This window comes from Myxocyprinus asiaticus, chromosome 4 (assembly GCF_019703515.2).
Source record: "Myxocyprinus asiaticus isolate MX2 ecotype Aquarium Trade chromosome 4, UBuf_Myxa_2, whole genome shotgun sequence".
NCBI classification, from domain to species: Eukaryota; Metazoa; Chordata; class Actinopteri; order Cypriniformes; family Catostomidae; genus Myxocyprinus; species Myxocyprinus asiaticus.
In genome coordinates, this window is record NC_059347.1 from 45,842,605 (window position 1) to 45,868,955 (window position 26,351).

The 26,351-nt window shown below is 37.1% G+C and overlaps 1 protein-coding gene across 9 annotated transcripts in view; it reads right to left on the bottom strand.

Moving 5' to 3' along the window:
- Window positions 1-26,351, bottom strand: part of LOC127431953 (neuroligin-3-like) — a 29,985-nt gene continuing 3,634 nt past the window's right edge. For 2 of the 9 annotated variants that reach the window (XM_051682656.1, XM_051682665.1), the window contains exons 2-9: window positions 20,995-21,075; window positions 19,981-20,707; window positions 18,894-18,947; window positions 16,355-16,510; window positions 13,883-14,068; window positions 9,605-9,729; window positions 7,428-8,095; window positions 1-3,113 (exon numbers count right to left, since the gene is read on the bottom strand). In XM_051682656.1, coding sequence (XP_051538616.1) covers window positions 2,231-3,113; window positions 7,428-8,095; window positions 9,605-9,729; window positions 13,883-14,068; window positions 16,355-16,510; window positions 18,894-18,947; window positions 19,981-20,446 — 2,538 coding nt within the window. In that variant the 5' untranslated portion in view covers window positions 20,447-20,707; window positions 20,995-21,075 and the 3' untranslated portion in view covers window positions 1-2,230. Of the gene's footprint in view, window positions 3,114-7,427; window positions 8,096-9,604; window positions 9,730-13,882; window positions 14,069-16,354; window positions 16,511-18,893; window positions 18,948-19,980; window positions 20,708-20,994; window positions 21,596-26,351 lie in introns of those variants that run through there. The other 7 variants (XM_051682674.1, XM_051682646.1, XM_051682683.1 and 4 more) reach the window with 6 other exon arrangements.

The window sequence follows — 26,351 nt, forward strand, 5'->3', positions numbered from 1 at the left end:
TGCATTGAATTTATTTAATACACGAATTTCACAATTTGAGTTGAATTACTGAAATAAATGAACTTTTCCACGACATTCTAATTTATTGAGATGCACCTGTATATAGTAAATCCAGAGAAAGTGGTATTTTTGCAGTTGTCTCTTAATTTTTTCCAGAGCTGTATATTTATACTGTACTGTATATTGTATATATGTAAATAACACTAATTATAGACTAACCATAGCCCTACTTAATAAAACCTTTTAGAATAAAAAAAAGAAAAGCATTTGTTTTAAATTTTTTTTTTATCCTTTTGTCAAATTGAGGATGTATACGAATCTCCCTGATGGAAGGTTTTGTCCCCAAATTACAGCAAGTACATATACACAGTTCAGTCTCAGTGAAATTGAAGAGCAGGACTTTTTAGGCAAACTCAATATTTACTGTAAATTTGAGGCAGAAATGTAAAGAGTATAAAATAACAGACTTCTGCAAACTGTTGTACCAACAGACCTGAGCAGCTGCACACAGGTTGACCTAAGCCAGGATAGAGACACACTTAGTGTTGTCTGACTCAATGGATCCATTTGCCATTGCCTCTCTTCTTTAAAGTCCAAATCAACTCAAACTGTTGTAAATATTGAAATTATTTTATAAAGCTGTTGAACTTTCACACAAACACATTAACAGACAAACTCTCTGCTGGTTAGCAAGGAAACTGTATCGCAAATTTGGCACAAAATTCATGGCAGGGGTGGTTAGCATAGGTAACATGAATAATCTAACCACCTGGCAGGATATGACACCATTACAACACTACTGTATCCCTCTGCAATCTCTGTGCAGTTCCATAGTAAGCACAATTTTTAAAATATATTTTTTAATCACCTTCACCAGAGAAGCGCTGTGTTCGGCACATATCACCATATTCATGTTTCACAGGAAAGAATAGCAAGTTCTCAGCAAAGCCTGAATGTCATATCACGGCATGAGTGACGCCATATTACTGTATGAGGGATGTCATATCACTGATAAATACTGTAAAAAAAATCTCAGTGCTTTTAAGTTGAGTTCAAACATTTTTACAAAACATATTAAACAAACTCAGATATGATACATATTTTAAATGATCAAAAAGCATTTGCACAAAAATGAAAACATTTAGCAAGACACAAATTATCTAAAGATGTTTAACTTGAAAATTATACACTACACATCTGCTCTCTCTCACTTACAAATAATCTTCACACACACAAAAACAGACAAAGTGTCCTGTAAAATACTTGCTATAATCTGCTTGTGTTATCTACAACTAAATGAATCATTTATGCCAAAAGAAAAATTAATCCATTCAGATAGAGAAAAAGGAAAGTGTAAGAGAGAGAGAGAGAGAGAGAGAGAGAGAGAGAGAGACAGAGAAATGCAATATAAAATCCTTTTTTTCAATTATAAAGAAAAACGGGTTTAGGATTCAAAATCAAAGTGGACTTCAAATGACCTTCTTTGCTATGGAAATAATCTGATCTTAAAAACGATTAGAAATCATTTTCCAACACATTCAAAAAAGCTGTCTGTACATTGACGTTAATACATATGTTATAACTGTACAATAGCCATTAATATGCTTGTTATTACATGTTATTACATATCTTATAATAAGTGCTTGGTTGGCTCATAATGACCCACTAATGGGGCTCGAGCACCATCTACTCTTCTTTCTCTGTGCTCCACCTTCAGGATTTAAGTGTCTTGCAGCACCGCCTAGAGTCAGCTGCAGTACTGCAACTCATCCTCAGGTAGTCCGGCCTTTCTGTGTTGTTCCACAGAGCAGTTTCTTAACTATTCATATAATCTGAATGTTGTCTCTTCAGACATACAATAAGTTGCTCTAGAAGCAGTGTGACACTGACACTGTTCAGTCTGGGTCATATTGTTTTACACCAGTGTGTTGCACTGACAGGTTCATGCTGGTTTATAATGTTCATTCTGATTTATACCGATGAGTTGCACTGATTCATATTAGTGCAGGATATTTTAGGTGATTGTGCTCATGTTATGTATTGTTTTCACCTGCTATTGTACTTTTCAACACAGGTTTGCACCAGTTTGATCTGGTTTACTGTAATAATACTGATTACTCATAGTAATCATAGATCGAGTTGCTGTGATTGTGTTTTAGGGATTTGTGGCATTCATTTGTTGCATGTGAGTGTGGTACGTTGGTGTGTTGGTATGTGTTTGAGTTGCATGTTATACACGTGTTGTTGAGTGTGGGTGGGGCAGAGTGGTAGAGTTGTATCCATGTGTGAATGTGTTGTAAGGGTGCATGCTGGGATACCCCATCAACGAATTGGGTGACATGGTAATGGTGTTGGGTGTCATTGTAACACTATTGGGTGTCAAGGTTACAGTGTTGGGTGTCATAGTTCCACTGTTCGGTGTCATGGCGACAGAACTTGGCGTCATGAGTGGGATGTCATCCGGTGATCTACGAAGTGTGAGGGTGTAATCCCGCGGAGACGATGCTGGGGTCAAACGGAGGGGATTGCACAATGACCCCTCTTCTTGGTTCCCCCCTGAGATGGAGGTGGGTGTATAGCTGAGGTCATTGGGTGGGGTCTGTCGCTGAGGTGCAGCTTGAGGGGGCGTGTCCTGTCGACTGCGCTTGTCTTTGCGATAGTAGAGCGCAGCAAAGGCCAGCACATTGAGGAAGAGGAGCGAAGCTCCTACGGCGATAGTGACGCTCAGCTCGGTGGAGTAATCGCGTGGGTTGGCGATGACCAGCGGTCCACTGCGTGCTGTGGATTGGGGAGGCTGTTTACCAGAGGTTCGAACTTTGTTGCCCCCGGGGCGGGGCGTGGCACTGTGAGAGCTATGCGTGGTCAGAAGCGGTGGAACTCTTGTGGTGGTGGACGTGTAGTGGAACATATCATGCAGGTTGTACAGGTGAGGTACCAGGTGCTTCCAGAAGGCCACTTTGGTAGCACGGTAATGATCCCGAACACGTGGCTTTAGCCCAATATGCAGGTAAATCTGGTCATGGGGACTGTATTTGGCCCACGTCACTTCCTCAAAACGGTTCGCCTTGGTGTGGATGAACTTAGTGTCCTGAGGAACTGGCTTGTTTGGATCCCTGACCAGACACACACACATACATAAAAAATAAGTAATTACTGTAATTATTCATCCATATACACATAATCACACATAATTATGACACACTATATGTTATTCACACATATAAATATGAGTCATTCTGATCTGACATTAATGACATATTGACATTATCGAATCTGAATGATTTATAGGTGTGAGTAAATGTGTATGTATATATGAATGTGTTTAAAGGGATAATTCACTAAAAAATGAAAATTATTCACTCAAAAATGAAAATTATGTCATCATTTACTCACTCCCATGTTGTTTCAAACCCATATGACTTTCTTTCCTCTGTGGAAAACAAAAGGAGATGTTAGACAGAACATTAGGGCAGGGGCAGCGTTTGCATATGGCACAGTATGGCAGTTGCCATACCCTAGCGTGCAGACAAACCTGGGAAAATATATGCCTTATTAAAATGCAGTTTGCTCGTCACTTCAGTCTGTGTCGGCCTCGTTTCCCCAAAGTATTATAAGCCTAATTCGGAAGGTTGGTTATCCAAGGGTTTTTGGCCATACCCTAGGTTTTTGTGAAACGTTTGTGAAACGCATTAGGCACTGACAACCTCAGTCACCATTCACCTTTATTGTATGGAATTATTTTGTGTGTGTGTGTGTGTTATACAGAAGAAAGAAAGTCATATTGGTTTGGAAGAATGTGAGGGTGAGAAAATGATGCCAGAATTTTCATTTTTGGGTGAACTATCCCTTTAAGTGTATCATAGCTATGTTTCCATCCAGGTTGCAAATGTAATTTATGCAAAAAACCATAATATCACACAAACAATGTGTGAATAAAGCCTCGTTTCCATCCCATGTGTTCAAAAGTACAAAATTGTGACTTCCAGACAAATTGTAGCCACTGTGACTGTTTTATTAATAGTTCTGGGAGCACTATGTGTGCGTTCCTCCTTTCTTAGGATTTTACCGTGCAGATCTATAAGATATTTTTCAGAAACGTCAGTAAACCTGCTCTGCGGCACAGTTTACTGTAAGTGTGTATTTTACTTATTTGCTCTACAAACTCTATGCAGACTTTGGATTTTCTAGACACCGTTATTTCAGGATAACCACAGCAACATTTCAGATGCGATGATTGGTCCGTTGGTTAGTCAAGTTATGAACGAGTTATTCAGTCACATGACTTTTCTGATGCGAATCTTGTATTCCTAATAAATTCAACAGGAGTTTATTCTGTAAATGTGTTTCCATCATAGTTTATGCTTATTTTTTCTTATTGAAAAAAAAATGTATCCACCTAAAGCAAGCGTATACGTTTTAGATCCACATTTTGGTGATTTTATTTGCATCTTAGTGTTTCTATCCAGCAGTATTTATGCAATATGCCAAAATGTACATAAAAATTAGTGGATGCTTTTGTAAGGCCATCTACATGTACACTAAAATATCTCTGTACTGTCGCTTTCTGTCCTCCAGAGGATGCTGTTTCATTGATGTAATTGTTGATTTAACATTTTACATTGAAATTCACTGACAGCTCCTCCCACAATTTCTCTCTTCTCTCTTTATCTCTCTGTGACCTTCTTCAAGGTCAAAATGTCAGCTATATACACCAGTCTAAGGATTAGTTCACCCAAAAAATTAAAATTCTCTCATAATTTACCCACCCTCATGCCATCCCAGATGTGTATGACTTTCTTCCTTCTGCAGAACACAAATGAAGATTTTTAGAAGAATATTTGTTCTCTGTAAGTCCATAAAATGCAAGTGGACGGGTGCCAAATTTTTGATGCTCCAAAAAGCACATATAGCCATCATAAAAGTAATCCGTTTTACAAACAATTCATGAGGGTTGAGGTCAAGCGTGTTGGCAAGTTCACGTGAGAACTGACGTGTGAAATACGAAAAAACAGAAGTGCAGCGTTGTTTACAACAGAGGATCATAGAGAATCATACATAGATGCCTCATTCAGCTGGTTTGAATACGTCAACTGCGGCGCCTTCTTGGAACGGTGAACAAGGAGAACTGTTCGAATTGGTTTGAATGCAAATGAGTGAGTGGAGGAGATGCCTCAGGCCGAGCTCCTTGCTCAGACCGCTGCATAAACTCCTTTTGTGTCGCAAAAGTATCATGGTCCATAGAAACAGCTGCTAATAAGTGATCTACATATGAATATCTATGCAGAGGAGGCTTACACACCTACGTCATGCGAGAGGCAGTTTGAACTCCACCCTCCTCAATGTACAAACCTCAAGCTGGCCGGAAGTTAACATTTTTAGTAAAAGAAACGTTTTATAAAATAGATCTATTTCTTACACACACCTAGCATTTTGCTTCAGAAGACATTAATTAGACCACTGGAATCGTATGGATTATTTTTATGATGGCTATATGTACTTTTTGGGGCTTCAAAATTTTGACGCCCATTCACTTGCATTTTATGGACCCACAGAGCTGAAATTTTCTTCTAAAAATATTAATTTGAGTTCTGCTAAAGAAAGACAGTCATGAGAGAATGTATGAGAGAATTTTCATTTTTTAGGTGAACTATTCCTTTAATAGAGTTCTTTTCTGACAATGTACTGTGTTGCGATACACAATGTTTGCGATCAGATGTGATGCATTGTACTGTGATGCTGTGAATAATTTTTTTAATCTGATGCTATGCACTGGACTGTGAACAAATTGATTTAATTGATTATGGAATGTCAGGAATAGTTAATAAGTTTGCAACTGAATTTTCTCTAAAGAGTACAGATGTTTAGAAATAGTCTACTTGCAATAAATGAACTGTCTGACATTGTGTTTGAACTTGGATTAATGAAAACCTTTATATGCACCTATTGCTAGAGTGTGGTTCTGTAGTGTTATTGTGTGTGTTGTTGTACACTGCCTGGCTAAAAAAAAAAAAGTTGCATACTCTAATATTTCGTTGTACCGCCTTTAGCTTTGATTATGGCGCCCATTCATCGTAGGATTGTTTCGACAACCTTGAGCAGTGTCACAACATTTATTTCTGTCCAGAGTTGCATTAATTTTTGGCCGAGATCTTGTATTGATGACGGGAGTGTTGAACCACTCCGTAAAGTCTTCTCCAGCACATCCCAAAGACTTTCAATAGGGTTAAGGTCAGGACTCTGTGGTGGCCTATTCATGTGTGAGAATTATTCCTCATGCTCCCTGAACCACTCTTTCACAGTTTGAGCCCGATGAATCTTGGCATTTTCGTCCTGGAATATACCCGTGCCATCAGGGAAGAAAAAATCAATTGATGGGATAACCTGGTCATTCAGTACATTCAGGTAGTCAGCTGACTTCATTTTATTGCCGCATAACATTGCTGAGCCTAGACCTGACCAACTGAAGCCTAAATTATAACACTGCCTCCAGAGGCTTGTACAGTGGGCACTATGCATGACGGGTGCATTGCTCCATGTGCTTCCCCTCTTACCTTGATGCGCCCATTGCTTTGGAATAGGGTAAATCTGGACTCATCATACCACATGACCTTTTTTCATTGCTCCACAGTCCACTCTTTATGCTCCCTAGCAAACTAAAGTTGTTTTTTTCCAATTAGGCTCACTAACAAGTGTCTTTTTTGTGGCCACACAGCTGTTTAGTCCTAATTCTGTAAGTTCTCATCGCATTGTGCATGTGGAAATGCTCTTACTTTCACTATTCTGCTTACCAGTTCTGTGTTTTAGCCCACTACGCCATCACCACTTCTCTTACTTTCACTATTAAACGTATTTGTGAGACCAAGCATTTTAGTGATCTCCGTTCACAATCATTCAAGATTTATTTCCGAACACATTTCTTCCTCGAAGATGATGGTTCACCACTATCCTTCCATGTTTTAATAATGCATTGGACAATTCTTAACCCAATTACAGTGATTTCAGAAATCTCTTTAGTTGTTTTCTTTGCTTGATTCAGTCCAATAATTTGCCCCTTCTGAAACAGTAACATCTTTTCCACGACCACGGGAAACATCTTCCGACATGGTTGTTTAAGAAATGAGAAGCTAAACACTGCATCAGTTAGGGTCGTTGCCAGCTAAAACATATTAATCACTGCAATAATGATCCAATCATAGGCTCTTAAGTATCTGCTTATTTAAATCCAAACGGCAACTTTTTTTTTTTTTTTTTTTGGCCAGGCAGTGTACTTTCTACTGTTGAATTGCTTTGGAAATAACAAAGCTGCTTTCATGTTGTCCTACTTTGTAATTTTAAATTGTTCAATATTTTGCTTATTGTTTTTATGTGTTTATTAGGATGGTATTGCATGTGTTTTAGGTTTAGTGTTATTGTATGTTTCTTTTTACCCGGTTTTTGCAAAGTTGGTCCAGTAGGTCATAACGACGGCACTCAGCATGATGTCATTGCGAGAGAAGTTGCAGGGGAAGAGTTCTGTTGGACCAATAAGTGGAATGCCAAACACATAGGGCAGCTCATCACCATGTGCCGAATCCGCCCATGGAGGTTTCATGGGGCTCTGGCAGTGATGGTAGAACGCATAAAAAAAGGTTGGAGAACCATAGCGGGCATGCAGGTCTGCCGTCACCACTGCTGGCTCCACCCACTGGTGATCCGTAAACATGGCCACCAGAGTTTTGCGACGAGTTTCAGGATTGTCTCGATCGGCCCAGTCTGTGTACATAAACTTTATGGTCTCTCTCAGAGTGTCCTTCCCTTCTGGGTAACCGTATAGACCATCTACAAAATCGGAGACTGCAAAGTCAAAATCCGAACCAGAAACGCCACCCTCTTCTGGCTCCACCACTCCCTCTACAAAGCGGAAGCCCTCCCCTTGGTTAACGCCCAACATGATGTCATAGTTAAGGAACTCGCCCTGCTCCATGAGCACTTCAGGGTCATCAGGGATGAGGTCACCATCAATTACAGGTCCAAAGGCCACATGGAATCGCGCTGGCTGAATTTCCTGTTCCACCAGCTCCTTGTAGCTACGCTTCTGCATGCAGAGGACCAGGTCCTGCATAAAACACACACATATGCAACTTTTATATCACCATCACCTACACACAACTGGTAAAAATTGCAATTCTGCAACATAAAAAAAAGTTTAAATAAAAGTTTAAAAGGTCATTTTCACAATAAATATAGTTTCAAAACCTTTTAAAAACTCTTATGAGCCAAAATTACAAATCAATGACATTTTTGGAACCAAAAACAATGGAATTCAAAACAAAGGAGATAAAAGTTTGTTATATAAACACCAGTTTCTGCTCCCACAGGTATGTGATGTTAACTCATTACCAGCCCACATGGAATTTTTTTTTCTTAAAAAAAACAAAACAACAACAATCATGCCATGGTCCAAATCACTGAGATACATTTTTTCCCCCATTCAGATGGTTGATGTGAACATTAACTGAAACTCCAGACCCATATCTGCGTGATTTTATGCACTGCACTGCTGCCCCACGATTGGCTGATTAGATAATCGCATGGGTGATTGTTCGTGCCAGACGGGCTGGTTTGAGTATTTCTGTAACTGCTGATCTCCTGGGATTTACACACATAACAGTCTCTAAAATTTACTCCAAATGGTGCCAAAAACAAAAAAAATTCAGTGAGCGGAAGTTCTGTGGACGGAAATGCCTTGTTGATGAGAGAAGTCAACAGAGAATGTTCAGACTGGTTCGAAAGTCTACGGTAACTCAGATAACCGCTCTGTACAATTGTGGTGAGAAGAATAGCATCTCAGAATGCTGTTCTGAGATGCGGGTTGGCGCTCTTTTGGTGGCACGAGGGGGACCTACACAACATTAGGCCGGTGGTTTTAATGTTGTGGCTGGTCGGTGTAGTTCTGTTTCTCAACCACACTTATTATATTGCTTCTGAAGATATGGATTTAACTACTGGAGCCATATGGATTACTTTTATGTTTCCTTTATGTGATTTTGTAGCTACTAAGGTCTGATCGCCATTCACTTGCATTGTAAGGACCTACAGAGCTGAGATCTTTTTCTAAAAATCTTCATTTGTGTTCTGCTGAATAAAGAAAGTCATACACATCTTGGATGGCAAGAGGGTGAGTAAATGAGAAGAGAATTTTCATTTTTGGGTGAACTATCCCTTTAATACATGCTGTAACATGATTTTGGGGGAATATCTGTAGACTTTTGCAGAACTAATTATACCTGATATTCTGTGATGTCCAACAATAATTCATTGATTATAATGCCATTAATCGTGATACTACACTGTTAACCTGCATGTTGTTATGCTTTTTATTGTTTTATCGCCGAACACATGAAAATGTATGTTTCATTTTGTGTTGCTTTTTAAATTTCCAATTTGTAATTTCCAATACAGTATATTTTGCATAATGTTTTGGTGTGTTGTTTGTGTTTTTTAATCATAGTGTTGCATTGTTCTACATAAAATACCCATAGTTGCAGTGTGTCTGCAGTAACTAATGTATCATTATCAATTTTAAAGTAATAGAAAAATTAATAGAAAAACCTTTGAGTCTTACATGCGTATCAAGGACATTACAGCCAACACGCTCTGCAAGGAGACGAGTGTATTTCACAGGTTGATAGTTCACTGACCAACTGGACAGTGCTGAGCCACTCTGAATGATTGCTCTGTGGAACAAACCTAGAGAGAGAGAGAGAGAGAGAGAGAGAGAGAGAGAGAGAGAGAGAGAGATGTCAGAATAAAATATATTGAATGCCACATCAATTTTCCAGCTCCATAATTATATTAGTATTGTATCTGAAAAGGGCAGAGTTGCAGTATCGTTCACCTCTTATCACAGAGGGTCCATTCACATTCTGTTTTTTAATACCATGACTGTCAAAACAAACAGGTGACTGACACCTACTGCTACGTAATACCTACTACCAAATCAAAATAATTTTTCATCCACCACAATTACTAAATGAGATTATTGAAGACAGTGGCAGCACATGTTCAGTGGGTACATCTGCCAACAAATAAACTAATAATCTGGGAGACTGGGGCTAGTCACACAGGGAAATAGTCATTTCGGCTCAGAAACGATAAGATTTTTATTCAAAAGTCCAATTGCACAAATGTGTTTTCTCCAATAGATATTTTGCATGTTGGTTTCAAACATGTACTTCTAAGCCTTCTTAAATTAGAAAAATCTTTATGAATTCCACTCTCAATTTTTATTTTTTTTATTTTACTATCATCATATTTTTGTAATACAGTTGTAGCTCTTGTGTAAACAAGTGAACAAAATCAAACCACAATGGCTTACATTAAGGCAAGAGTCAACTATATTATAAGGGCAGTTTCCTACAGAAAGGTAAAGTCAGGTCACAGCATGTTGTAACTTATTTATTTTTTTTATTTTTTTATTTTTTTTGAAAAGCTTATAAAAGGCTGTTTAATGCAGGTATTGATTTAAAGAGAGGTGTAGATTTTGGTTTTGGTAGATGGTGATGCGGGTAATTTCAGCACTGTCTTTTCAATGATAGGCTACTGGTAATAATGTTAAAATTAAAAGGAAGTATCAAAAATGTAACAAATAAGTGTAGGTTATAGGTAATGCTCATGTAATGAGAGCCAGCTGGTAGCTATGAGGTATGTGTAAACCTCACTCCCCTGGCCTCAAGTGGCACACTAGCGACTGATGCTAGGGGCTGTACCGGTTACAAGCAGGACCGGTTACAGTGGTGCCATAACCCGGATGGGAGTGAGGTTTAGGGGGGTGAGTGTAACGGGAGCCAGCTGGTACATGATAGCTGTGAAATATGTGTAAACCTCACTCCCCTGACCTCAAGTGGCACACTAGCGACTGACGATAGGGGCTGTAGCCTTTAGCCTCCTCGTTAGCACACCCGGCAGAGGTCGGTTCAAATCCCACTCGGAGTGGGTTGAGCAGGACTGGTTACACTCACAGATCAGATCACACACACAATATTTAGTAATGGTCTTGAAAAGTTGTGAATATAGGGTCTTGCTCTATGGCTGTAATGTAGATGAAATTCTGTAATTCAATCCAACTTTAAGGCAACTAGAATGAAACAGAGTTCACATCAATATGCAGATTTATAAATTTAGAACTCGAGTTGAGCCACTTCCTTGAGCCCCTCCTTTGCGGACAGCAAGCCACATACGTTTACCCTTTATCACTCAAAGATTATATGGGCAGGCGAATTCGTGAAAAGTAGTTAAAGGAACATTCCGGGTTCACTACAAGTTAAGCTCTATCGACAGGGTTTGTGGCATAATATTGATTACCACAAATATTTATTTTGACTCGTCTCACCTTTTCTTAAAAAAAAAAAGTGTCAAAAGTATAGCCACAAGTCATAAAGGATATGCATGTAAACATGATTTTAGCTTGATAAAATCACTAACTAACCTTTTCTGTGTAAAGACATATCCAATTTTACAACTAGGTTACCATGACGATGTAATGTCAACAAACCCTAAAACCCTAAAATGACTGTAAAAATTATGATTTAAACAACTTTACAGCTCAAATAATACACAAGCTTTAACAGAAGAATTAATGCAAGTGCTTTTATAAAATTATAAGCTTCACATTTCTATTAAAATATATCATTCAAAAAACTACAATTCAGTAAAATAAATGCACCAATAAACAAACAAACAGGTAAAACTATATGATTTGGTCGTAAAAACCAAGACTTTTTATGGATCTGACATATATGGACCAGCTTCAATCTAGATTTTCCAAACTGGCATAAAAGAAAGAAAGGGAAAGAGAAAGGGAGAGAAATAGAGGCAGAGAGAAAGAACGAGAGAGATGAGGAAAGGTAGCAGAGACAAAACATTGTCAGTACATTGAAGTAAACGATGATGTAGGATCAATAACGCAGCAGGTGTGTGTGATTAGCTCTGATCTCTGTAAAACACACTTACACACACACCCGGAAACACCTACACACACACTCAAGTCCCACAACAGAGGGATAGAGCTGATAAGGCAGGAGAGGAGTTGCCACGGTTACAGAGATTACCGTGGTAACGGAAGCTTGGATGTGACAGTGGTCATGGTTGCAAAGGCAGCTGTCTCAGCAGTAATGGAGTGCAATAATACACAAGCCCCTTACAGAGACATACAGTACCTTTAAGTGCATTAGCAAAAACACATTTGAACTGTATTTTTACTGTATTTATATATTTAACTGATAGAACAGAAAAATACTTATCTTTACTTACTTACCATTGTCAGAATCCCTACAGTATGAGCATTTTTTTTAAAAGCACCAAATGCTTCACATTTAGTTTTTTCTGAATAATTGTCTGTTTTTATTGCTATGTTAATTTATAATTTAATCTGCTTATTTTCAATATTGGTTTTCTAAAAGTGCTTGCAATGTCCTCTCAGATTGCTCTGTTGTAATGCAATCGTCGAACATTTAAGATATTAAAAATATTTATTTGACTAGAACAGTCTATGCATGTTCAGTCTGACTAATCTTATGGCTTTAAAGTTTGGAACAACATTGAGGAGAATTTTTCATGTTCACATTTAAAGTTATATGTTGAATTAAAGGGATTGTTCACCCAAAAATGAAAGTTCTGCCATAATTTACTCACCCTTATGTCATTCCAGACATGCAATACTTTCTTTCTTCCGTGGAACACAAAAGGAGATGTTAGAAAAACGTTAGGGACTTTCAGCCTCAGTCATTGATCATTTTATTGCATATAAAATGTGCAATGATAGTGAATGGTGACTGAGGCTAACATTCTGCCTAACATCTCCTTTTGTCTTCAATATAAACAAAAAAGTAATACGGGTTTAGAACAAACTTAGGGTAAGTAAATGGTGACAGAACTGTAATTTTTGGATGAACTATCCCTTTAATGAAAAATGTTATGGAGTTTTTAACAAAAGTTCAGGAGGAGCTTGTTCATCTAGTCTTGTCAATCACAACTCAAGGAAATACAAGTGGCAGCTGGCTTCAATCATAGGACAATTCTTCCGATTTTACCCCAGTCCCCCAAGTCCACCTTTATTTCTATTCTCTACTATACTGTATGTAGCCAAGTGGAATAAATTTCATGTAATTTGACTCGTCATAAATTGGCCGTGGCCCCTTTAAGACTGGAGTTTTGTGATGCCTGCTTTTTCGCACCCACTTGTGTTAAGAGACCTGAGAAGATACGTTGTGCAAGAGAGCTCCCGGTTTTGTTCATCAGTTGATAATTCTTTGGGATGCATATGGATTGCATGTGTGGAGTTTGACCACGTTTTGGCATACATGCGAGGACTGGCCTCTACCGTATTTAATTTTTTGTATTTTGTTGTACCATATTTCAGTTTTTGTATTTTCTTTATTTAAAAAAAAAAAAAATATATATATATATATATATATATATATATATATATATATACTGCTGTTTTTTTTTATTTATTTTTTTATTATTGTTCTTTTTCTGCTTAACAGCCATCATATTAAACCCCCCAAAAATATTTTTGTTTCCTGTGGTGTTTATTCATAACCTACCGGCTACACGTATATTATCTTTCATTAACTAAGTAGTCTTTAAGAGCTCGAGTTGAGTCTTGTGCTCAGGCCCCACCATTACGTACAGCAAACCAAATCTGTTTACCCTTGCTATTCTTAAGGATTAGATGAGTGTGTGATCTCATGATTTCAATAAAAAAAAATGCTATATATTTGTATACCACTTTTCACAATACATGTTGTTCCAAAGCAGCTTTACAGAGAATTGTGCCTTAAACTATTATCCCTAAAAAGAACAGCGTCAATGTATTGAAGTGAGATTTGGGAATTCTGACCTTCGGAATGGTGTGAAAGAGTGAGCAAACTGACACAGGACGCTCCGATTCCTGAGCCAAACACTGTCACACGGCCAGGATCGCCACCAAAATATCCAATGTTCTTATTGATCCAACGCAGGGCCTGAATCTGATCCAAGAGACCATAATTCCCTTTAGCAGCCTGATCACCAGTGCTTAAAAATCCTGAGAGAGACATAGACAGACATTAATGGAGAGAATCGAAGGATTTGAAAAACTAATTTATCTTTTTTGACTGCTCATCAATGATCTTGACACATTCCATAATGAAACATTTCTGTGTTGGTGGCAAATTTGTTAGTGTCTTACCAAAAAGAACTGTTCAACAGATTAAAACAAAAGGTTTTTATACAGTCTGAGAATGTAAAAACTGCTGTTATGTGAACACTGCCTTAATAGCAGTAACTGTAACAGATACTGTGCACTTAAATATGTTACCCTGTGATTGTGGGTATATTTTTTTTTTTAACTTGACGTTAAAAATCCTTAAATATAGATGGATGTGTTCTGTCTACGTAAGTGCTAGGAAATTGTTTTGAGGTCACTCAAAAACCTGTAAAAATAATCTGACCGTGAAAATGTGATGCACAAGCGCAGAGCAGATTTAAAAGAAAACAAAAGAGATTGACATCAGTTAATAATGTGTGGTACTGGGTACAACATTTCAGCCTGAGATACAGAAATTGTATACTAAAGCACGGGGTCTTTTTGAATGTGATGAATATGTGACGGATTACCTGCCCAACCTTTGACCATCTATTTCCTTGCCAGCTCACTTTTCCTCTCTCTTTATTAATATATGTATAGACAGCTTCAGTTTGAGTAATTGCATAATTGTGTCATAACAACCTAATCACCTTTTATTGTTTGTGTTTTTTTTCACTTGTTATTATTATTATTATTTCTATATATTGTTTCTATGTATTTATATAATTTTTATATTTATATTTATATTTATTATTATTATTATATTTATATTTATTTGAAGGCTATTATCCATCCTTCCTTGCTATATTACATATTACAGTTTTTTCTCAATCGCTTTGGCAAATTTTTTGAAACAGTCTTAAAATTCTCTAAACTGTAAGTGCAATTGTCTCAACTGTTTTATGGGACATCACAACTCTATTGCATGTCTCCAAAATGTAGTAACTCACCCAAAACATTTAATTCATGCTTCAAAACCTAGTTATTGTGTCAGTAAATTGGCCAATGCCACCAAAATGAAAAGTTTTTTTTGTCATTGTGGTAGCCGTACTGGTCAAAATGTTTAGATGTTTTTTCACCATGGCTGTCAACCCTGGAAATGTTTGTTATATACAAATTAAATTTTTGTTCTACTTTTTTGTTGACACTGGCTGCTTACTGTACTATACAAAAATGTCAGTTTTGTCTAGCTGAGTGCTATTTTGTATCACACTGAGCTTTTTAGATACCATTTGCATGTCAATTTTTACACATTTCTTAAATGTAAATTCATATATAGTGAACAGAAAATTGCCACAAAATGACATCCATGCATAAAATAAATGTGTCATAGATATTTATGGAATATACTGGTATGCCTAACAGATTTTGATCACTGAATGGATCATTTTGCATGTGATGGCTCACACGATGAAAGAATGTTTAGAAGTTGTGAGGAGGGGGCCTGGGTAGCTCAGCAAGTAAAGACACTGACTACCACCCCTGGAGTCACAAGCTCAAATCCAGGTTGTGCTGAGTGACTCCAGCCAGGTCTCCTAAGCAACCAAATTGGCCCAGTTGCTAGGGAGAGTAGAGTCAAATGGGGTAATTGGGCATTCCAAATTGGGGAGAATTTTTTTTTTTTTAAGTTGTGAAGAGTATGACAGTTTCACTGAGAATGTGCATTTAGTTAGTGTGCAAATTGTAGACAGTTGTACTTACTCTTTTGCACACATGTGCAAAATTAAATTAATTTTAAATTAAATTAAATTAAATTAATCATAAATTCAAATCTGAGATTTGAACTTAATGTTTTGTAAAAAATAATTGTCATTCGAGAACTGAGGCAAAGCGATATAGACAGCTTCACTTTGAGTAATTGCATGATTGTGTCATAACAACATAACCACTTATTATTGTTTGCGTTTTTTCACTTATTATTTTTAATATAATTATTATTGTAAAATTATTTCTGTATATTGTTTTTATGTATTTATATTAATTTTATTTTTAATTTATCTTTATTGTTATTATTATTATTATTATTATTATTATTATTATTATTATTATTTTATTTCTATTTAATTTTGAAGGCTATTATCCATCCTTCCTACATTGCTATATTACATATTAAAACCAATAGAATTATAATAGAATAGAAAATATTCCGAAATTTCTCATTCAACCTTAATAAATAGATTTTAGCCAAAACTCCAAAGCAAAATAAAACAAAAACCAAAAAAAAAACCACTTCCTTGTACATACCGAGTATTCCGACCCTGTAGTTGAGAGTTATGACAATGACGTTGCCGTAGCTGGCCAGCACACTGCCATCCATAATGTTTCCTGTGCCCTCCATGTATGAGCCACCATGAATAAACAACATCACAGGACGTGGGTCATCTCGAGAATCCCGAAGCCCTGCACTCACACACACATATATGCACAAGATGCTCTGAGCTCTCAGCACTCTAAAGTGTTTTTCATCACAGCTGCTCAAAATCTCAAAGTCTGCTGAGATCTTCTGCACCATTGACAGACTTCGGCTTTAAATAATCTATTTACAGTAACTTCTTCTTGACATTCAGAACATAAGTGTCTGTAGAGGAGCAGCAGAATCAGTCCTACAAATAACAACATTATCAGCCAAGAGCTGCTTCTGAGACTTGCTTTTAATTACTAGATTTATTTGAGTTTAATTAATTATAATGATTGTAGTAATTTTACAGTGAAGTGTTCTCTTCAAATGATGTAACAGAAAGAGTGGGCGAGAACGTCTTTTCATCGGGTGCCTCAAAATGATTATCAGCTTTAATTACTGGTAAAACTTAGAGTCATATAGAGAGCATATTTAAGAGTCACACAATGTGAGTCACACAATGTAATAGCGAGGCTATAGGCGACAATTTTGTAATATTTTGGCACAAAGTAAATTAATTGCACCTGTATTATAAAGTAGTTGATGCGAAATCAAAAGAGCAGAGCAGCCGATTGCCTTGAAAGACTTTTTTGTTTCATTTTACTGCTTGTTCCAACCTGATCTCATGAAAATTCATACATAATTTACGAGTTGGCAATTTCGTATGGTCTGGCATTATGTTGTTTGCATAAACTCATACGTCTTCATCACGTGAAAATTCCCGGACGTCTAATGCGGAAGTGTGAGTTCCGTGCACAAGGCGTTAAGGGCATGCTAATTAATATTATGCCCTTAACCAATCAGTAGAGTGTGTAAACACGATAGGAAGCTGTGTGACAGAAGCAAGTAATTGTCGCGTATAAGATGGAAATGATGTCCAGCGACATCATTGGCTGTAGTGAAAGTCGTAGGAATTCAAATGAGTGCAGTCGAACAATATCATATGAATTAGCCAAATTTAGAAAAGTCGTACAAATCCTGACGATTTTGCCTTGAGAGTGTGTTGGCTTGTTCCTGTAGGGAATCCTTGCTGCGACTTAATGACTAAAACATTTTAGAGAGTTGGTTAATGGATTATTATCAGGGTTTGAAATTAACATCCGCCAAATGCGTCAAAAAATCGGCATTGGCAGGTAACTCCAACACTTTTACTAGCCACTTTGGCGGGTGATGTTTTCAAGGTTTTCCTGCATTGAAATTTCTATTAAATTCGGGCAACCTGAAGCCGCGCTCGTGAAGCAAATTGAATGGTATTCATGCCTCTCATAACTTACACGCGTATCTGTGCAGGCGCATGAAGCTTGCTTTTGCATGACCGCTGCAGCACACATCAGCTTGCTCCAGAGATAAGATCAGCTCTGACAGTGCAGAAAGAAACTTGTGTGATTCTGTTGGACTTTACTCGATATCGGAGAGCACAAAACTTATGTGACCCATTAGAATGTTTTTTTTTTTTTTTTTTATTATTATATTTTTTTACTGCAGTATCACTAACTGGTAACTTGTACAGATTAATATTAAATCTATTAGGGCTAAACTATTACACTTTATTTTTATTACAACTGTGAAAGTTGTAGTTACAGGTTCTAAATTTGTTTAGGCTATTTATATTTTTATAACAAATACAATAGTTTTAATAAAAAAAGTTTTTTTTTAGAAAAGATTGTCTATGAAGACTATATTAACCTAACCACAATAATGTGGAGCCATCCATGGTCTTTCCTGTGTTAATGGCCTTATCATTATATATGCCACTGTTAAACAATATAGAATGATGGGAAATTTAATGAAGGGGTAAAAACTGACCTGTTCTATCCTACACCTGTTCTAACTGTTCAAGTTTGCCTTCAGGTATCCAAGTGACTTAAATCATAAGGCCTGTCCTGCTAAACTAATATAATTCTCATTCAAATAAAATGTCCAAACAAATGCATGCAGTTACAGTCTCCAGTTAACTTTATCACTTTTTGTTAGGTGGGGGATTTTGGCTAGTGAAAATGCTGTGTGGCTAGTGACCTTGGAAACTACCAGCCACAGTGGCCAGTGAGCCAAAACGTTCATTTCAAACCCTGATTATTATGTAATGCTTGTATTCACACATGGTGGAATGTACTCTAAAGTATATGAACACCTTGGAAAAATGCAGCATTGGGGTTTTACATATGGCGAGGGCTCTACTGCTCCACTCTATTCCATGTCTATATGCCACCCGGCAACTTAAAGGACCCTGGACGACCCCAAAAATCACATTGAAAATGATGCAACAGCGTGAAAATATCCTCCACATTATTCTCTCTTACATTAACCACGATGGGCTAAAAAATTTATAGGAAGAAAAACATTAAAAATTAAATAAACAGAAAGAATGATAAAAACAGGAAATACCATCATCCTCTGTACGCTCTGTGTCAGCTGACATGTCGCCTGTTCTCTTAGTGCCTAGAGAGAGAGAGAGAGAGAGAGAGAAATAAAGTGGGAGAGAAATATGACAAATTAGTAGATTTGACAGAAACAAGGAAGGCGAGAAACGTGGGTGTGGAGAGATAATGTGTGTGTGTATTGTAGGCATATAAAACCTCACAAGACTCTTCTCTAAATTACGGTGTGATACCACTTTTACTTACCCACTCAGAAGCCTGCAATAATAACATTTTCAACATTTAAAAAAGGAAAAATTAAACATTGTTTATTGCCATCATTTATTCTTCAAATGAACCGAAAACAGTGCTTCGGTTCCAACAGGCATACAGGAAAACACTAAAACAGCATTGGATGATGAGGTATTCACTTTCACTTGGTCTTTTAAACCTGAAGACTTAAGGACAACACAGAGCTGATTCAGTCTATATGCACTGAAGAGGACATCACAGAGGATTAAAAAAAAAAAAGAAAAAAAAAGAAAATTCTCAAGCTTATGATGTTGTTTAGAAATGCTGATTACCACAAGAAAAAAAAAAAGGACAGACAGACAAACAAACAGATTAGATAGATAGATAGATAGATAGATAGATAGATAGATAGATAGATAGATAGATAGATAGATAGATAGATATGGAAATAAAAAGAAACAAGATTTTGAGAAATGTTATAATGGAAAAGGAAGAAATATTTCAGATTGTATCCTAATGCTATGTAACTAATCAAATGTAAGCCTATTTGTGACATTTGCCATGTTAACTCCTTTGTACAAAAGGTCACATTCTTGTTTCCATTCCAGCACAGAAGTTTACTCTTTGGAGCATTCTCAAATCATTCTGGGATAATACAGATCATCTGGTTTTGCACAAACTTGTGTAGTCCATGCCAGCATGTGTGCTTAAATTCATGTATAACTTTTCACTCAAACTTTTTCACATTAAATTTGAAAAATATAAATTAGAGCCATTTTTAGTGGTTTCAGACTTTTGGACACCACTGTATGCGTGTGTTATGAAGGAAGGAATGTGTGCATGCATTTTGTGTGTATTCTCACCACTTTGTGTGGGTACATATATATTCAGGTACAGACAGTCCTCGCTCTGCTCCTGCAGATATGTAGCGACTGTGTCAAGGTTGTAGGTGGCCCAGACAGGCATCATGATGTCGGGCACTGCATTGCGGACGGTCTGTGGGCAGACGGGAGGGAAGCGGGTGGCGTTCCGTACACCCGACCAGGCTGATGGAGCATCGGGCGGCATGAAACGCTTCTCTCCAATAGGCGGGGCAGCATAAGGCACACCCAGGTACTGATCCACAGGGCCCAGACCCTCTGTCGCAACGGCAACCCGTATGCCCCTTAGTCTGCCAAGCGCTGTGTTAACAGTGGGCTGGTATGTCAGTGCTGTTGCCATGGAGACTGACCACATCAACCACATGAGCAGCCAACACAGGGCAAAAGTCAGAGGTTGGCAGAGCAGGTGTGTAAGCGGCAGGTAAGCTGCTGACTGTGTGTGCCACATGGTCCCTCTTAACAGTACACACTCACACACACATTTACACTAATAAATATCTGTCTTTAACTTAAAACACTCACTGCTTTTACAAAATCACACACTAGCACTCAAACATACACAGAATAAGCACACGCCACACAGGCAGGTTGATCCAGTAGGCTTCTCCACAGCCAGGTGTGCACCACCAAGTACCCCATTCTGTTGGTTGATGAGTTCATAAGGTGTAGATGTTCATTTTTCCAGCACAAAGGCAGTTTCACCACAAACCTGTAACACACAGACAGTATATAAGTGCCAGATCCCGAATAACTCAACTCACATTGAACATACACACTTTTTGTATGTGTTCAAATATTACCACAAAAATTACTTTTAACTCTTCCCTCCTTTTCTTTAAAAAAGCATAAATCTGGGTTGCAGTGAGGCACTTACGATGTAAGTAAATGGGGCCAATCCGTAAATGTTAAAATACTCACTGTTTCAAAAGTATAGCCACCAGATGTAAACAATACATGTGTTAACATGATTTTAGTGTGATAAAATTGCTTACTAACCTTTTCTGTGCAGCATTTCCTGTAGGGCTCCTGTAGCTCAACTGGTAGAGCATGGCACTAGAGAAGCCAAGACCATGAGTTCTATGCCCATGGAACACACAAACTGATAAAATGTATACTGTTGGATAAAAGTTTCTGCCAAAATGCATAAATAAAAATGTAAAGTTATATCCAAGTTTAAAATACAATGGACAACATAAACTCTGAAACTGCCATTAAAATGATGATTCAAACAACTTAAATAATACATGAGTTTTAACAAAATAATTAATGTAAGTGCTTTTACAAAATTGCACATTTTACATTTCTGATGTAAAAACTGGCCCCATTCACTTCCATTGTAAGTGACTTTTGCTGCTTTTTTTTTTTTTTTAAAGAAAAGGGTCAAAATTATAATTTTTTTGTAGCAATCAAAACTGTCAACTACTGTCAACTGAGCTTAACTTGCATTGATCTCGTAATTTTCCTTGAAGGCACAGTTAAAGGGACAGTTCACCCCAAAATGTAAATTCCCTCATCATTTACTCACCCTTATGCCATCCCAAATATGTATGACTTTCTTTCTTCTGCAGAACAAAAACAAAGATTTTTAGGAGAATATTTCAGCTCTATCGGTCCATAAAATGCAAGTAAATGGTGGCTAGGCCTTCAAAGCTCCAAAAAGGAGATAAAGTCAGCATGAAGTTAATCCATAAGACTTCAGTGGTTTAATCAATGTCTTTTGAAGCAATCCAGTTGGTTCTGGGTGAGAACATACCAAAATACAACTCCTTTTTCACTGTACATCTTGCCATTGCAGACTCTAGGCATGATCATGAGCTCGATTACTCTTCCTAGTGCTTTCAGAATGAGCAGAGCACTAGATGGTGCAATAGGAAGTGTAACTGAACTTGAAATCATGATCACCAAGGAGACTGCTGTCAAGATGTAAAGTGAAAAAGGAGTTACATTTTGGTCTGTTCTCACCCAAAGCCAACTGGATCACTTCAGAGGACATTGATTTAACCACTGGAGTTTGATGGATAATGTTTATGCTGACTTTATCTGCTTTTTGGAGCTTCAAAAGGCCTGGCCACCATTCACTTGCATTGTATGGACCTACAGAGCTGAGATATTCTTCTAAAATCTTTGTTTGTGTTCAGCAGGAGAAAGAAAGTCATCTTAGATGGCATGAGGGTGAGTAAATGACCTCACCCACAAACATTTTTGGGCAAACTAACCCTTTAAAAATGCATGAATGCCATTACTTTAGATAACAATATAAAACCAAGGGGCATTCATTTAAAAGAGAGATAGCACAAGCAAACTTTTCAAGAATTTACTGTTCAGAATTATGATTCTCAAACTTGGTTACATCCACTTAAAATCCCCTTGAGACCGGTTGGTTAAAAGTAAGTGCAAAAAGTTAGTTCTGAAAAAAAGGTCAGCATTTGTTTGAAGATGTCATAGAGTTTGATATTTTGTTATCTAATGCAGGGGTTATCAAATGTTTTGATGCCAAGGACCCCCAAATATAATGATTGCCTTGCAAGGGACCACCTTCCTAAAATCTAGTAAGTTTAAAGACCAATTTAAACTGTTTGAGTGTTTTGTTAAAGTGTGATGTTATAAAGACAATTTAAATAACTGGCTTTTATTTTGCTATTATACTAATGCAAAAGAAATTGTTAAAATATTATATGGAAAATATTTAGCCCAATTTATATTAAAGGGATAGTTCACCAAAAATGAAAATACTCTCATGGTTTATCCACCCTCCTGGCATCCCAGATGTGTATGACTCTCTTTCTTCTGAAGAACACAAATTAAGATTTTTAAAGGAATTTCTCAGCTCTGTAGGTCCATACAATGCTCCAAAATCCACATTAAAGAAGCATAAAAGTAATCCACATTTCAATCAATACTTAAGCCCTTTTTTTTTCTTTTTTTTTTTTTTTTTTGGCTAGAATTGATCCTCCCTGCCCAGTAAGGGGTGATATGCATGAAGAATATGAATCCCCAAAAACACAAGAAGAAGAATGTGAAAGTGAAAGTTAAAGTGGAGATTGACTGAGCTGGAAGGAGAATTTATAGTAAAAAAGGACATAAATATTGATCTGTTTCTCACCCACACCTATCATATTGCATCAGAAGATATGGATTTAACCACTAGAGTCGTCTGGAGTACTTTTATGTTGCCCTTATGTAGATTTTGGAGCTTCAAAATTTTGGCACCCATTCAATTGCATTGTGAGGACTTACAGAGCTGAGATATTCTTCTAAAATTCTTTGTTTGTGTTCAGCAGAAGAAAGTCATGCACATCAGGGATAGCATAAGGGTGAGTAGTTGATGAGAGAATTTTAATTTTTGGGTGAACTAACCCTTTAGTTGACAGAGAAGTTTTTACACCATATTTTTGAGAAATGTTAAATGTAAAAACCTGAAGAGAAACATTTTGATTAAACTGAAATGATAATGATGTCAAATTTGGTAAATAAATATACAGTATATAAATGTATTACTTTTTCTGAAATTTACCATGGACCCTTCTAGCACCCACTTGCAGCCCCCTGGGGTCCTCGAACCCCAGTTTGAAAACCCCTGATCAAATGCAATGACATTCAGACCTTTTTAAGTGTGGCTTAAGTGTCCAAATACATTTTGGGCCACTGAATACACATTTCAGTGAAATGAAGTGTTCTAATAAAGAAGAAACATAATGCAATGGTATATACATGAACTCAAGAACTCCCTAGAAAACTGTGTGAGAGAGAAAGAAAGCAGAAACACTCAATTTCAAACATGCGCACACACATACATTGTGGTTCACATCACGTTCACACATGCACTAAGATGCTTGTACGGAGACTCTTTAACCCCAGATCTAGCACTGCAGGCCAGGTCTCATGAGGGATCAGATATGTACAGTAGGTGTATCTCATGCCTTGTAATGGGAGGAGCTTAAGTCTCACAGTGCAAGTCTTGTTCAGAATGCAGGTCATGTGAGTGGATCGATGTGCAACGCTTCAACCACATACACACAGAGCAGCTGCTTTATCTGAAATCAATGTGTGTGCATGATGCTGTGGGACGGCAGCATGTAGAGCCGATGGGCTGAAACCCACAGCATTTTTTAACCCACACTGCAGCGATGAAGACCTACCGCAAAACAAGAGAATAAATCTGTATCCCTCACCACAAAACCTGGCAAAAGATCAGATCTGGATGTCTGACAGTTTATGTGTGGGTAAGACTAACAGTATGCACAGAAGAACTTTTTACATGTCTAAGTAACATTACATCATTAAGATGGTTTAAATTAAAGCCAGCATGTCTGACTGCTCCATTCACTTCAACAATTTCTGAAGATTAGTGCAGACTAATACACAAAATGACAATAAAATCCACTAGAAAACAAACACTAAATCCACTACTGGTAAAATTTTAGGAATCAGCCATTGAAAACCTCATATTTGATCACTAAAGCCTGGTGCACACTGTACGATTTTTATGATAATTTACATTTATTGCTTGTCTGACTGGATCATCCCAAAAAGATCTTGCGTAAAAGCCATGGTACACTGTGTGACATTACAGTATGTCAGATTGTAGGATAACATTGCAGAGAAGACTTTAGTCCCAACAGTTCCAGTTGACAGCACTGACTGGGTGTTTTATCTCATCTGGCTGTCCTAGGAACAGTCACGCTGCACAACTGCGATGCAAAATCTCTGGCACTGCCTGAACTTCAGCTGAGGCTAAGATTCATCACAACAGCCATCTGTGAACATGTCATAGTAAGCGATCAAAGACTGCAGATTTCACTCTACAACAAGAGAAATATTTTTTGATCCCCAATTTTGTTTTAGACAGCAAAAACGAGACCAAAATCTTACAGTGTGAACCTGGCTTATTTGAACAACAGGGATTACCCTCAATGTGAATTAGTTTCTGTTGTGTTTCATTGATCACTTTTAAAAAAAAATCAAAACCTGAAGTAGAGAATTGAGCATTCTGTAGCATATGTTCCCCTTTTGGGGCAGTTATATTGTTTCAGATTTGCCATTTCATCTCATGATTAGCAGGACAAAGACACACCTCATTAGCCAGTATGGTGTGAAGGCATATATAAAGATACAGGGAGCATTTTATGAGCATCATTTCATGAGCCACTAAAGTCATGTCATGTACCTTTTGGGAATAGTGAATCCTAGCCACAATGTTAAATTCATTAATTTAAAAAACTGTCATTAACAATGTTTCATCTGTGGCAAAGCACCTTAAAAAACAGTAAGTATATATCCTTATTTTTATCAGTGAATAATTTTTCAAAAAATTGAAACACTGTGTGACACCAGGTCCAATGGTCCTATTCCCCATAACTCCCCTGAAGAGGTGTTTACAGAACCTAAAAATAAGAAATATGTAAGCCTTTCTTAGGCTTTGACAGAGAAACACAATCTTGGCAGAAAAAAACTGGGCTGATTTGCAACAACATTTCTAAAATAAAAACAAACTGTATGACCACAAATGTTCTTATGACCACAAAAAGTCTGTAACTTCGAAAGACAAGCAAGCTAAATTAAATGATCAAATCAAGATAATTTTTTAATCAAGATCAAATTTACATTTAAATTTAAATAATTCAAAAGATTACTGGAAACTCTGCTTCAGATCTTATATTTCAGTGAGAATCTGTTTGGGTAGAAATAAAAGTTCCAAGGAAAAAGTGCATGTTAAAATTTTTTTATAAAAAACCATGATCCACTGAATCATTGAAACAATTCACTTCTGGAATAGTAAATGAGCAAAACACAAAGCAGTGATAAAGAAAACAACTGCAATTGCAGAACATAAAATACTTTAAACTACTTTGTTTAATACACTGTGGTGTAAAATGCTGGTGTGTTGAGCAGGTATTAGCTTATCTGGCCTGTTTTATGTAATTGCCTTTTCAGTTAAATCAACTTTAGAACTGAAAACAATCCAAAAAGAAGAAAGTCTCCTGCAAAATAAAAGTCAGGTCATGCATTAACTGTCAAAACTAGTTAACCAAATGCAACTGCTATGCAAATGACATAGTTGGCATTAGTATGCCAAAAAAGCAACCTAAAATAGCTAAAATTATTTGTGCAATTAAATTTTGTCATTCATGTTATGCAGTTCCTTTTGCACTCAAAAACTTTTAAACAATGAACATGCTTGTGTTGTGATTTAAGGAAGAATTTCTGTAAAACGGTATACCAGACTTTCAGAAATATGCTCTAGTCAAGCTCGGCCCCTTAATACTTGATTAATTATAACTTGATAATTTACACAATGGCAAGAAAATGAAAAGGATGCAGAAAATGAACAGAATAGAACCTAACAAGATGTA